General features: G+C 40.3%; 2 protein-coding genes across 3 annotated transcripts in view; both read right to left on the reverse strand.

Annotated features, from left to right (window-relative positions):
* LOC306907005 (uncharacterized protein) overlaps positions 1–4,801 on the reverse strand; it is a 12,205-nt gene extending 7,404 nt beyond the window's left edge. Inside the window, exons 1-3 of one of the 2 annotated variants that reach the window (XM_079478817.1) lie at positions 4,664–4,777; positions 1,407–2,083; positions 322–472 (exon numbers count right to left, since the gene is read on the reverse strand). In XM_079478817.1, coding sequence (XP_079334943.1) covers positions 322–472; positions 1,407–2,063 — 808 coding nt within the window. In that variant the 5' untranslated portion in view covers positions 2,064–2,083; positions 4,664–4,777. Of the gene's footprint in view, positions 1–321; positions 473–1,406; positions 2,084–4,663 lie in introns of both variants that reach the window. The other variant, XM_079478818.1, reaches the window with a different exon arrangement.
* A 5,134-nt stretch (positions 4,802–9,935) lies between these two features.
* On the reverse strand, positions 9,936–12,644 carry sox17 (SRY-box transcription factor 17). Its single transcript, XM_079480032.1, has 2 exons — positions 12,225–12,644; positions 9,936–11,180 (listed from the first exon to the last, which is right to left on the reverse strand). Exons 1-2 carry the CDS (start codon positions 12,514–12,516, stop codon positions 10,258–10,260), a joined length of 1,215 nt encoding a protein of 404 aa, XP_079336158.1. The 5' UTR covers positions 12,517–12,644; the 3' UTR covers positions 9,936–10,257.
* Positions 12,645–13,079: the final 435 nt, after the last annotated feature.

Here is a 13,079-nt window from a genome sequence, read left to right on the forward strand (position 1 = left end):
TCTCAGCACTGGCCTCAAGAGAGTCTAAGCAATAGATTAGCCCGAGAATCAATGCTACATGTAAAACAACGTTTACGAATCAAGGATTGATTGGGAATTGTTAACAAATGTCTTATATCTTATATGCACTTCTAAGAGTATGTATATTAAATACATGCATACAAAGTTACTTAAACTCTTTAAAAATGCTGGATTTGTTGAACCCATAGTTTGGTAAGCCTGCCTTTGATAATGGTTGAGTTTTCCACAACCCAGCATCTTCTAGAGTGTGATTTATCAGAAAGTTCTGTACAGAAATGAAGGTAAATCAATCCTACACACTTTCTATAAGATGTAGCCTTCCCACTCTTTTAGCTGGTAGCCATGTTGGTGGAGATGTCTTCTGAAAATCATAGTTCCCGGTTTTGAAGGCTTCTCGGCCAGTGGCTACTAACACCCCAGAGCACAGGATCAGTGCAGGAAGCCCATCCACCTATGATGGTGTAAAACACTTTTTATGTCTTGCATCAATTAAAAAATACAACAAAAGCACACGCATATCAACTTGAAATGCTTGACCAAAACAAATCATACAAAAAAAGACTTACATAATGTGTAACGTTTCAAGCACACAGGCTCTTTTCATCTTTTCAATATCTTTTTATTCATATTTTGATATCTGCAAATATCCATTATCTTCTTATCTCCTAATAATAATTTATGTGACAATTTAGCAGAAAGCGTCAGTTTGACAACATTTGAGGAAGCTGCAGTTTTATGTTTCAAACAGAGATGGCAATAGAGAATAAAAGTTTTGCAGCATTAAATGGGCACATTTGCAAATTTTACATTTGTTTGTTTGTTAACGACTCACTTGATTATGAACCTGCTTACTGTACATTCAAGTGCTGACCGTTAAATGTAGAACCTTACAAATCCTTTCGGGTGTTTAGATGTCTATCGCGTGAATCCCCTCTCTCTCTCCTGCAGTCCAGTATAATAGGATGATAGTAAAGAGGCTTAGAGCTGCTGGGCAGCAGGTCTTCCTAAACCGGTAACTGCTTTTATGCTCACTGGAATAATGTGTCAGTCTACACAGCTGACATTGTGAACAAAGAAAAACTTCAGACCATATGGTTAAGTTAGCTGCTGCGCTATCTGTTATCATTTGTTCTCCATTAAATATCATCATTGGTCAAATAATTGAGAAAATTGGGAAATCTCCTATGTTATTTTTCTTTCTTATAGCTAGGTTGAAACCTGTAGAGTGAAATATAAAGCTGATCACATGTGAAATTTTTGTTGAACAAATTCATTATTTTTGCAATAACGTTTAGTGTACCATTACTCTGTACCATTAGACCTTTTAAAGTATGATATGGCAACCTTAAATGAAAGATGATATTATGGTAAACACAGATCCTCACCCTTCTTCCATCAGGTGTGTATAACCTGAGCACAGGGAAGTTCATGACCTCTGACATGTGCTGGAGCAGAGCTTCAAATGATGAGGTTGTTCTTTTTTTCAGCATGAGAGTATGTTTCACCTCCGGCTCTCCGTTGCGGAACAACACCAGCCGTTTGGGCATGTGCAGCAGGGCAGCAAGCTCGTTGCGTTTTGCACTGCGAGTCCCACGTGGGGCCAGGGCATCTGTCTGCCAAGCGGTACGGCGGGCGCTTACTGGCCGGGCATGATACCAGGGGGGCAGTTTCCGCCGTGCCCGCTCCAGGTCGACGGGTTTGACCGTCCGCCGATCGGAGCAAATGTAAGAGTGGCCGTGATGTAACTGCTCCAGGGACCGAACTGCTGTGTGACCTCGTGGAGTCGTTATGTTGCGGACACCGAATGGCAGAGGCACACGTTTGGATAGGCTGTCCAAGAGTGCCTCGAATGTTTTAAAGGTGCGACTGTTGACGACCACAGGTAGACCGCTGAACTGGGCATCGCCGCTTTTATAGAAGCACACATGTTTAGAGGCAATGAGTTCGCTGATGTAGGGTTGGCGTGATGTCATCTGGGTTTGACCGCTGGCGCTGGACTGAGTCTGGGGAAAGTGCTTCCGCAAAATTGGAGCTTCACTCATGATCCAAGTTTAACTGGAGTCTACACACACACAAACATAATGAGAAAGAACCAACCAGTCAATTCAATTGAGAGGACAAAAAATATATACTGTAGTTAAGGGTAAGGCACTGTTATAAAAAAAACTCATGTTGTAACCACACAACAGTGGGGTGGCTAATTCGTTTGAATTTGTACGATATCATTCATATGTTTTAGTTTGATTTTGCACCCAGTGGTAAGGTGAGGTTAGGAGAGGGATATCAGTTTGCCTATTTTCTAATAATCATATGTTTTTGTACATCTCACGTCATATCAAACAAATTAGCTACCTCGTAAAGCAGTTTCTGAATTCCTGTGATATCAACTGGTTTTGACTTAATGTGGCAGGAATTATAATTCAGAGATTGAGTGAGGGATATTTTGCATAATGAACCTTATTTAAATAACTCATATATTTTATGTCCACACAGAAAGCTATATTTTGTCTCTTAACAAGACAGAAATGAAAAGTGTCATTTTTGTAGGGGAGGTTTCCAGGTCAGGGATTAGGATACATCGGGACTAGGCCTTAGTTTAAATTAGAATATTTAAATCGTTTTTACCCTACTGATGCCGTGTTGTTGCGACAGTAATCCTGCTCAGTTTGAGAGGAACCACAAGTTCAGACATTTGGTTTGGGCTTTGCTGTGGAGCCCCTGGCGCGAGGCTACCTTCTGCGGGATCACGAGTGAACTCCTCTTATGTCGGAATCCCTCCTGAAGGCAGCGATAACGTAGCGCCACGGGAAGGTTGATAGACCACGGATAGCCGGGGGCCCGTCCCCCAGCAGAGAGTCTGACATGACGGGACCTGGAAGAGGCCTGACACAAGCCCTCCCTCTTCCGACATGCACCGCGAGAGACCCGGTGCCAAATGTCTCGTAGACGACAGATTTGGTCTCGCAGACTACCTGTGGTCATCATCTTGTTATGACTTTTACTTTTTCCAGATAATTAAGTTCGATCGTCTTCTCGGTGCTCAGCCGGGGGCCCGCAAGGATCCCCAGCGAGACCGATACGAGGATCTCGCTAAACCATCCGATCGGTAGTAGCGGCGGGCGGGGTGTACAAAGGGACTTAATCGATGCACGGGGGCTTCAGCGGGTTACCCGTGCCTCTCGGTGCAGGGGTAGGCACATGCTGATCCGCCCATTGTGGTGGCCGTGCAGCCCCGGACATCTAAGGGCATCACAGACCTGTTATCGCTCTGGCTCGCGTGGCTGAAGGCCACTTGTCCCTCATAGAAGTTGGACGCCAACCGCGAGGGGCTGCGTAGCTATTAAGCAGGAGGTAAGTTTCTGAACTTTTGTTCAGTTGAGTACTTACAATATCTCAAATATTTCCAACTGTTTGTAAATTGTTATTTGTGAAAAAAATTGCCATATTAACCAGTGACATGGACCGTGTCTGGCAGTCACCTGTCAATGGCATCATATCCGCGTTTCCAAAGACACTAGAGCCTGCAACATTCAGAGGAATGCATACTAGAGTCTGTTATATGATTGGCTGAGGTGCCTCACGTGATTAGTGTAACTGTTTGGCTTCCTCCAGACCTTGCATCTCCAAAATAACACAGTCTCTGGTGTTACCCTCGTTTTCAGCTTTTACTGCCGTAGAAACCATGACAACACAGTCTTGTGGACAAATGTGAAAGTAGTAGTTTGTAGCGTGTATCAAGCAATTATCTTGATTTGGAGCACAATTATTCTTCACTGTTTGCAGCTGGTTCTTTCAACAAAGTCAAACTGGTAAACCAAATGACCCAAGAAGGGTTTTCGCCAAGATGATATAATCGAGAGAGATCAAACTAGGATCAACATCGGTGTGGCATTTCCCTAATGCAGAAAGAGTGCCTGACAAATTCTAACTAGACAGAGACGCTGATCTTGCATGTGTTTAGGCCTGTTGCAATAGTCAATTTATCGACTTATAAACTTTTAGACCTGTTTGGGACAAGTCTAAAAGTTTACTTGAGACCAGTTTAGACCTGTATACATTTCTGTGCTCAAAAAAATACGGACATATTTTAAATTTCATGTTGTTTTACTTTAAGATAAATAACATGAAGAGGGCACTTACACATTAGCATAGCCTCTAAAGTATATTATTTATTAGGTTTTTATCAACATATTTATTCACAGTATATTGCAGTAGCTACAGTGACACGCTGTGTAGTACCTGACAGGTGTTGTTTACTGTCTGACAGACTTGGATTAAAGCTAGAACTGCTCGAAATCAAATACACATTTACAGTAAATGACAAAGCCAATAAATCCAATTATCAACATTTAATCCATTATCAGACAATGTTTCATTTCTCGAACTCTTAAGTCTTTCATATATTTTCTCTATTCTTTTTTAACTATATTAACATCACAAAATCTCTCTACACACAAAATGTGTCTATTTTTAACAACAACATTTGCACAAAAACATTTCAGTTTTTTTATGTTGACAGTCAGAAATGTTGTATGTTGACAGACACAATATTTGAGAAACAGCAAAGTTCTTATAAACACTGGACGCTGGAACCATCTTTTAAGCACATGTTGTGTATTATAAAGCATTATAATGAACTCACCTTGTTTCTCATTTCGAGTTGTTTGTAGGTTTAATGTGAATCTTTTGTCTTGCGCTGTCATTTCTTGTCACGCTCGAGTTGTGCTGCATGCGAAGACTAGAAGATATTCTGGGCAAATGCTTTAGTCTTAATTTGCTTAATCTTCACTCGGTGATAATCTCACCTAGAGAGAGAGAGAGAGTGTGTGTGTGTGTGTGTGTGTGCGCGTGTGTGCGTGAGTGAGCTGACATTATCTACCTGTTGAGCTATTATAGCTGTCAGGAGTCTCAGTTTTAGCTCTGTCACACCGGCCCACCTCTATTTGTGTTTCAATCCCTGGAGACTATACGATCTGTTTTATATAAGCATCATGAAGAAATAGGTCCCCACGTCAGCTTGTCTTTAACAGGGTCTTCTTCAAATAGTTCCGGTTAAGTAACTTAACTGATCACAACTTAATAGAGTTTAGTGATATCCATAGCTGCGGCCTAATGGTTAGAGCTTTGGCCTTGTGGTCAGAAGGTCGCCGGTTCTAATCTCAGAGCCAGCAGGTCATGACTGAAGGGCCCTTGAGCAAGACACCTTACCCCTGATTGCTCTGCAGTAATGTGCCACTGTATAAAAAAACTACTTGGATGCGTCTGCCAAATGAATAAATGTAAATGTAAATAATCTTGCATCTATCTCTTTTCTTTCACGACCCGTCACTGCGAACAATGTTGAATTTAGGATATGAATCTGATATTCTTTAGCTGAGTCTTCTGCGTCTACAATTTGATTTAGTTTGCATAAATTTTGATTCAAATTAGATTTTTTTGTAATAAAAAAGTATTGTAATGTAGGGCTTCATAATGAAAAAATGCAATAAGCAACAACTGCTAATGCGATACAATAATGCTTTAAAGTTTGTAAGGTTTTTACAAAAAAGGTTTGTAGGTTGAACTATATTAAAATATATTTTTATATTTAAGATACTGAATAATCTTAGACATGTCAGAGCACAGGCGTGCACTTTGGAGTATTGAAATCATTCGTTTATTGCAAACCATTGTGATATGCAGTTGCACATTTACAGTATATCAGTCATTTCCATATATTGTGCAGCCCATTTGGAAACCGATTGTGATTGTCTGCCCAATAAAAATATAAAGAAAAGTTAGTCAGACATCATGGTAATATATTGTATTGATCCTTTGGGTGTGTGTGGATGTCTATATAGACACATATGTCACCTTTAAAAGTGCCTTGAGTCACGTGACACAGTCACACCTAATATAACACCTTTTAATCGCAATAGTTTCCAGCACTTATTATTTAATCACGATGGAATCTTGCCATTGCTCATCTCTGCTCGCTGAGATATCTGCCTGGAATCTCTGTCTCTATTTTTAACCCTTTGCTTCAGTCTAGGCGCCGGCTTCAGATCCCCAGGCACGCTCACGCCGGGAAACTATCCAAGACATGTTTGGGATAAACATAGGATTTGTTTGATATGTCTGAGCTGGAGCCTGAAACCTGGACACGCAAATACACGCGCATAGATGACACAGGCGCCTTGCTTTCAGTCTTACATGCTATTTCTTTCAATTGTACACACACCCGAGGGATGGCTGTGATCTGACCCCAGTTACTGAAATTGCAAGCTAAACTTTAAATCATCACATTGGAGGCATTTTTTCTGGAGGAAGCGGAGTTTCCTGACAGGACCTGAATCCCTGCTGCTTTGGGTCTGGATTCTCGAGTCCTCCGGACCGTCATCTCGAACCATCACATCTCATCCATCAGTCAAGATCAGATTCACTGCCCTGCTGAGAATATAGTCCTAAAACACACGGCCATAATAAAAAACAATCACATAGCTCATTCATATCTCAGTTATGTCTCACACTGCCATAGAATAAACATTGTTGGCTATAATAATATAAGGTAATAATTGTAATTTGTCATGGTGCACATGCACATTCACAAGATTAACAGATGACTTCAGGCACAATGTGCTTTTTTAAATGAGCTTTGTAAGCACAAGAGCGCCCCCTCATGGTAGAATTTGACATGTTTAGCCAATCTGTGAAAACCCAGCTGAAGCCTTTTTTTCAATTTATTTAAAAACATTGAACATGATGTTAAGAACATGCTGTGTAATATTAATATGATATCTTTATTATTTATTGAGAAAGACCACGTCACCGATTGAAATATACTGGCTCAAATCAAACTTGATGCTCGTTATTCCATTATGAGCTTTTGAGACTTTATCCTGGTTTTCATAAGATGAGTCACACATTTGTGATATCAAACCGTTATGCACTGTTTAAATTAGAGATTTTACACATAACTTTTTGCTTTATGTTTTGAAATACGGTCAAAAACCGTAAAATAACAGAAAAGCCTGCAAATTTACAAGAAGAACAGGGGGATGTTAAAAACTTCATTTTACAGTTAATTTCTGTTTTGAAATACAGTCAAAAACACTAAAAGAAAACAAATTTACAATTTTTATTTAATTATGTGTATGCATATCTTTTGTTTTAGTGTCGTAGAAAATATCAGTAATCTATAGATTTCCAAACATTTTAGCCATTAGCTGTAATAATCAAGTTCTGTTTTGTTTGAACATGGAACAATGGACAGTCCGCTCCAGTACTGAGATCTGATCTCAACATCATTCAGAGTCAGTCTGATTATATGAAGAGCCAGAAAATACATAAGAACAATTTATACAGTATAAATATATCCAAGGGTTTATTTAAATAAATATCTTTCAAACATTTCTAGTGTTTTCTTGCACGATACTCTATATTTGTGTTCAGCATCCAGTAATGACCATTGACATGATGAAGAATACTGTTCAACCTTTCAGTTCAAACAAACCATCATTATATATATATATATATATTAGTGGTTTTCACTTGCTTTTATGTATGCCAGTGTAGTTTATTAAGTAGCTAAACATGTGATGATAATGGAACTTACGCTTGTGTATGTGTTCCTGTTCTTCTCAGGTGCAAATGTGGAACTTGTAGAATAAACAGGAACATCAGTGTGAACCTTCAGCCACACACACACACACATTCAGAGACACACAAACAGACAGCAAAAGGTGTCTGACCTGTATCAAGACGCGACCTCTGAACCTTTATTTAGTTTTATTTTGATGTATTTTTATTTCAGAGGAAATCCTGCTGTCTTTCCCAGACGAGTGGAAGTGATGTGCATTTTAGAGAGCTACTGTTTCCTGAACAAGTGAGCGAGTTCCCACATATTCTTTCATGACCGTCTAAAGAAATATCTGTCTACAATACTGTGCAAGACGAAATGGATGAAGCTGATGAATGACATTTTAGGAAAAAAAAAATTTGCATAAAGAAAACAAAGCCTATATTTGTTTAGACCCATACCTTTTTGCATTTGGACACTTTTTGAAAATCATTATAATTCTGCAAATTTGACTTTTGAGGTTTGTTTGTAGGTATGTTTATTAGTCAAGTCTATTCAAGTGTACTATTAGTTTAATTATATTTTATATTTCTTGGAAATAAGATTGATGTACTTTTCAAAAAACATAGTTGTGAACAAACTGTAGACTCATTGTGTTATACTTTAATATTTAATTTTAATTGCGCAAGCTATAATGTATTGCTTATTTCTGTTCACTTGCAAATATAGCCAGAAAAGTGAGATGAGATTAGCGTAAATCATTGTTTTCTTACACATATAAAGCAGAACGTGTCACACAGGCTTTGAGTAAGTTAAGTTTTCCATTCGGTCACCAAACAAAGAAGCGCTTTTACATTTAGAAACTTACTTCATTGGAACACACATAGTTTGTATGTGTAGGATATATTTATACACCAAAGGGTCAAATCAGTGAAAAATAGCATATTGTGTCATGGCATGGAGTCTATTTTTAGCAGCAGCACAACTGGACTGGGTTTGGGAAAGCCGTGCCTATGAAAGCGATAAGGCCTGGGAGGAGACACATATTCCAAGGATTATAAAATCTGGTCACACATGCATAAAGGCGCATTCCTTGTCCGACAGGAGACGTCCCGTCCATCGCAGCTGCTTCTGACAGGCATCATGCCTCGCTGTCTTAAAGCGTTTGATGTAACGTTCACTAAAGCTTTAAGACGCACTGCGTTCTTGAGGTGTGACTTTAATTCACACTTGTGCCGAGAAAATGCTTTCATTAAACACACAAGTGCTTCAGATCTGTGTATAGGTCAATGTGGAGATTTGTACTGTATGTGACTGTTGCATGTTTCCGTCAGCCGTCCGGACAGAGGACGGGGGGTCAGTGTCGTGACCTGATCTAAAGATTGCCTTCCTCTCAAACACAAACCTGTTATTTTTAAAATGTAATTCATGTGTGTGCCCGTTGGTGATGTGTAGGCTACCCATGGGGGAAAACACAGCTTACATTTAACACATCTCTTTTTTCTTTTAGATAAAATTGTTAGACTTTTTATTCAGTGATCACATTAAAAAGACTTTTCCTGGCAATAAGTATATTTTTTGATTAAAGAAGTTTTATAAATACTCTTTCTTTTTCACTGTTTATGATGTTTTATTTCTTAGATTGTTCAGTTATTCTGTATTTTCTTCTGAAGTTTGCTTGTTTCACGAATAGCCTTTAATGCTGATATAAAAAAAAGGAATAAATAATTAAATTAGGAATAGAGAAAAAAAGTAGAGAAGAAATATATTATTTAGAGATCTCGACAATGGCTCAGATTTATTTACATGCCCATGTTCACAAACGTTCCCTTTGGAGATTTTTATGAGAAACATTTAATTCACTGGTCATTTATTCCTATAATGCTTTTCGCACTTTATACATGTAAGACAGTAGAGACATAAGGAAAATGAACCTTCTGAATGATGAAAAATACATTGAAATACATTCTTTTAAAAAACATCAACTCCAGTGCGGCTCCTGGGCTACATAAGAGCCAACTTTGAGCAATGAAATTTACCGTCGGTCAACCGTACTTAACTAAATACTTTTGTTTATGTTGTTAATTCACAATGCCTTCACCTTTTTCATTATCAGACTTTATCGTGCCGAGCGAATCTATAAACTCACATTATTCCTCACCTAATAATGATCTTTTTTTAGAAGGGTTAAAAGATTACGATCATGTTGAATCATCGGAGCCAACAAAGCTGTTTTAAACAGGAAGAAATGTAGCGTGAACGCACACACACATCTACACACACAATAGGAGGTAGAGGGCAGCGGCTTCGCTGTGATGGTTTGTCCACTCAAAAGAAGAAACAAAGAACACAATGCTATACTTTAGACTTTTATTTTCCAAAATTGCAAAAAAGTACAAAATTATACAGAATGTCACTCCATAAGGGTATTACTGTACATGTTTACTTAATGGTAACAATATTTACAGTGCTTTTTGATGTATTTTTATCTGACAGAGGGTTAAAACTCATCCCCTGCTTTTCCAGGAAGGTGTTTTAAAAAAATCAAATAAGGTCAATTTGGAATTTCATGCCGACAACAAATGACAAACAAGGTTTTAAGGCCTTTTTCGATAAAACGTTCTGGGGTATCGTAGAAAGCTGATATAGCTCTTTACAGGTCATTTTATCAAAAGCGTTCATGAATTACTGTAGCCACAGTAGTACACGGCAGTGCTGGCATCGGACAGTACAGTGGAGATCAGGTCTGACCCCTGCAGAGCTCCATGGGGAACCCCATACGAGAGGTACTGCTCGAACTCATTGCTGTCCACCTCATTCACCATTTCACTTTGGCATTGACTTTGTGTCTGTACAGGAACCTGCGAGTGCGCGTCGGCCTGCGCATGCGAGCGCCCGCCGCCAGGAAGTGTGGATTCCTGATAGGAGCGCTTCGGCTGAGAGTTGGCACCGTAGAACACGCCCAGAGAAGACGGGCAGCTCAGGTAAGCAGGGGCCGTGGTTTGATGAGAAGGTGGGGAAAGAGTTCTGTTGAACCGAGATATTGGCGTGTTGGTATTCTGGGAGCTCTGCAGGTTGACGTGCAGATGCTGCGGGTGTGTGTTGTTCATCAGGTTGAGCTGTGTGTTTCCGTGGGGATCGGGGTTGGAGTGAGGAGGGCCTTGGCAGCGTGCGCTCGGGTGGGAGTGTGTGTTGGCGTGGGTTTGTTCCAGAAGGGAGAAGTCTTGAGGGTGATGGTAGCTGTATGTTGACTGGTTCTGTTCGTCTTGCAGATGGGTGAAGAATTCAGTCGCCCCAGCGTCCATGGGTGAAGGGTCGGGTGTGGGCAGGCTGTAGGTCTCGAACAAGGTTTGAGGCTCGCAGTACAGAGGAAGTCCTGAATAACCCACAGACATGCCCTCTATGCCCAGAGGAGTCTGAGTATCTGTTATGCCGGGCAACAAGAAGCCAGAGTCCAGACGTTTGTTTCTCTTCACCTGTTTGCGACGCCGTGGCCGATACTTGTAGTTTGGGTGATCTTGCATGTGTTTCACTCGTAGACGTTCAGCCTCCTCGACGAACGGACGCTTGTCCAACATGGGTAACGCCTTCCATGACTTCCCTAGAAATAATAAGACTGAATATGATCAGTGCTTGTGAAATGTTTGGTTGTCTATCTGTAAAACATCATTTGATAAACACATTGTGAGCTGCACTTATAATTTGTGCAAGGATTTGTTTATAAACTTTATATACATAAATACTTTCAGATTTGTTCTTGCAGTATGGACACAGAAAACTTTAAACTAGTCTTAAACTTTAAATAATACTACAAGAAAATACTGCTCAAAATAATGCTGACATAAAGCAACAATTAACATACAATCGAGACGTTTTTTGTGGCAACAAAACACTGTAACAAAACACTGTTTATGAAATTAAATGGTTAATATTCTACACAGCTCCCAATACACATAAAAAGTAACCATAAAGAAACAACACCACACAAATATTGACTGCGTATTATCAGATCATCAGTGAAATATAGATCGCCAGTATAAATGCATATTATAAGCAGCTTGTTTAGTTTTAATCTATTTAACTTTAGCATTTGTATCATAAAAAACTAATAATTATTAATGTTGTATGTAATTCCACCCGTTGTTGGTTGTGTTTTTTCCACAAATGGAAACGCCGTGTCCCACTGCACACGTGCTGAATGACATTTATATGACATTATCCATTAAAATAATCTACTTTGATATCCTCTCTTGGGACGATGACGACTCCTACATGTTATGTCGACTATGCGCAAAGTTCTTGCTGATAAACGTTTTAAAACATTTTATGTTCATACTTTCTGCATCAGCTTTGAATTTTCAAACTGCAATTTCCAATAAAAGGTTGTGCAGCGAGCCAGACATGACCCATCTTATTTAAATGAGTTATTTCATCACTTCTTCAATTTAATAACTTTAAAGCTTTTGATTTAATGAGTCTCTTAACGATTGAATGCACATAGGTTACATAATAAAATCCAACGAAAGGTGCGCACGTCTAGCGCGCAAAAGGCTGTGGTGAGCTCAACTAATACAAAAAAAAGAAAAAGTGAGTTACCCAGAAAAAATATCTATATAAATGATAAATCTTGACATATTCCACTCACCGAGCATCTTGCTGAGCTCCGCGTTGTGGAGATCCGGGTTTTGCTGCGCCAGCCTTTTGCGCTCATCTTTCGCCCACACCATAAACGCGTTCATCGGCCTGCGGATGCGCACCTCGGTCTTCGCGCGCCCGGGACCGGCAGCCGGACACGTCTCGCTCTTGGTTTTGGGTTCGGCTAGCGGACTGAGCGGGCCTGCCCACGCGCACTGCCTCATGCCGGGCATCATGACTGAGCTGGAGCCACGGGTCTGGCTCGGGTCGTCACTGGCGTAGCCGGCATCGGGACTGCTCATCTCCCACACGCACCGAGCGCGGATCCTTGGAGATCTCCAAATGGTCTCTAACGTGTCCTCCGGGTGCCGAGACGAGACTGTAACTGCGATGTCTTCTGTTACAGTATCAATTTAACAGTAAGGTCAGAATTGCGCTGCCTGTCTCCAGACGGCTTTAAACGCACCGGTGACCAATCGCAACGCGGGTGGGCGGGACACGCCGTGAAAGGTGCGAACGGGTCCGAGAGGCGCGCCCCCGGGAAAGCGCGTCCTTCTGCGCTTCTCAGGACGAGAGCAGAAACGGGGTAACTTACAGTTATACAATGACTTGTGAAAAGTACATTTCTCTGAACTGTTTTAGGTGCGCAATCTTGTTTCACCCTAACCGCGACCTTTAGAGCCGATGCGCAAAACTGCTTAAAGTAAAAAAATCCGCCAAAGTTCATGAAAGTATTATTTGTGGCATGTGATGTAAAGGCACTACACGTCATGTTGTATTAATGTTGTGTCAAAGTCACGGCCAGGGCGTGCGTAAAGACTGAATAAGGAGGTTAATTTATTCTATAAATAAATCTGATTAAAAA

This window comes from Barbatula barbatula, assembly GCF_947034865.1.
Source record: "Barbatula barbatula genome assembly, chromosome: 1".
Lineage (NCBI taxonomy): Eukaryota > Metazoa > Chordata > Actinopteri > Cypriniformes > Nemacheilidae > Barbatula > Barbatula barbatula.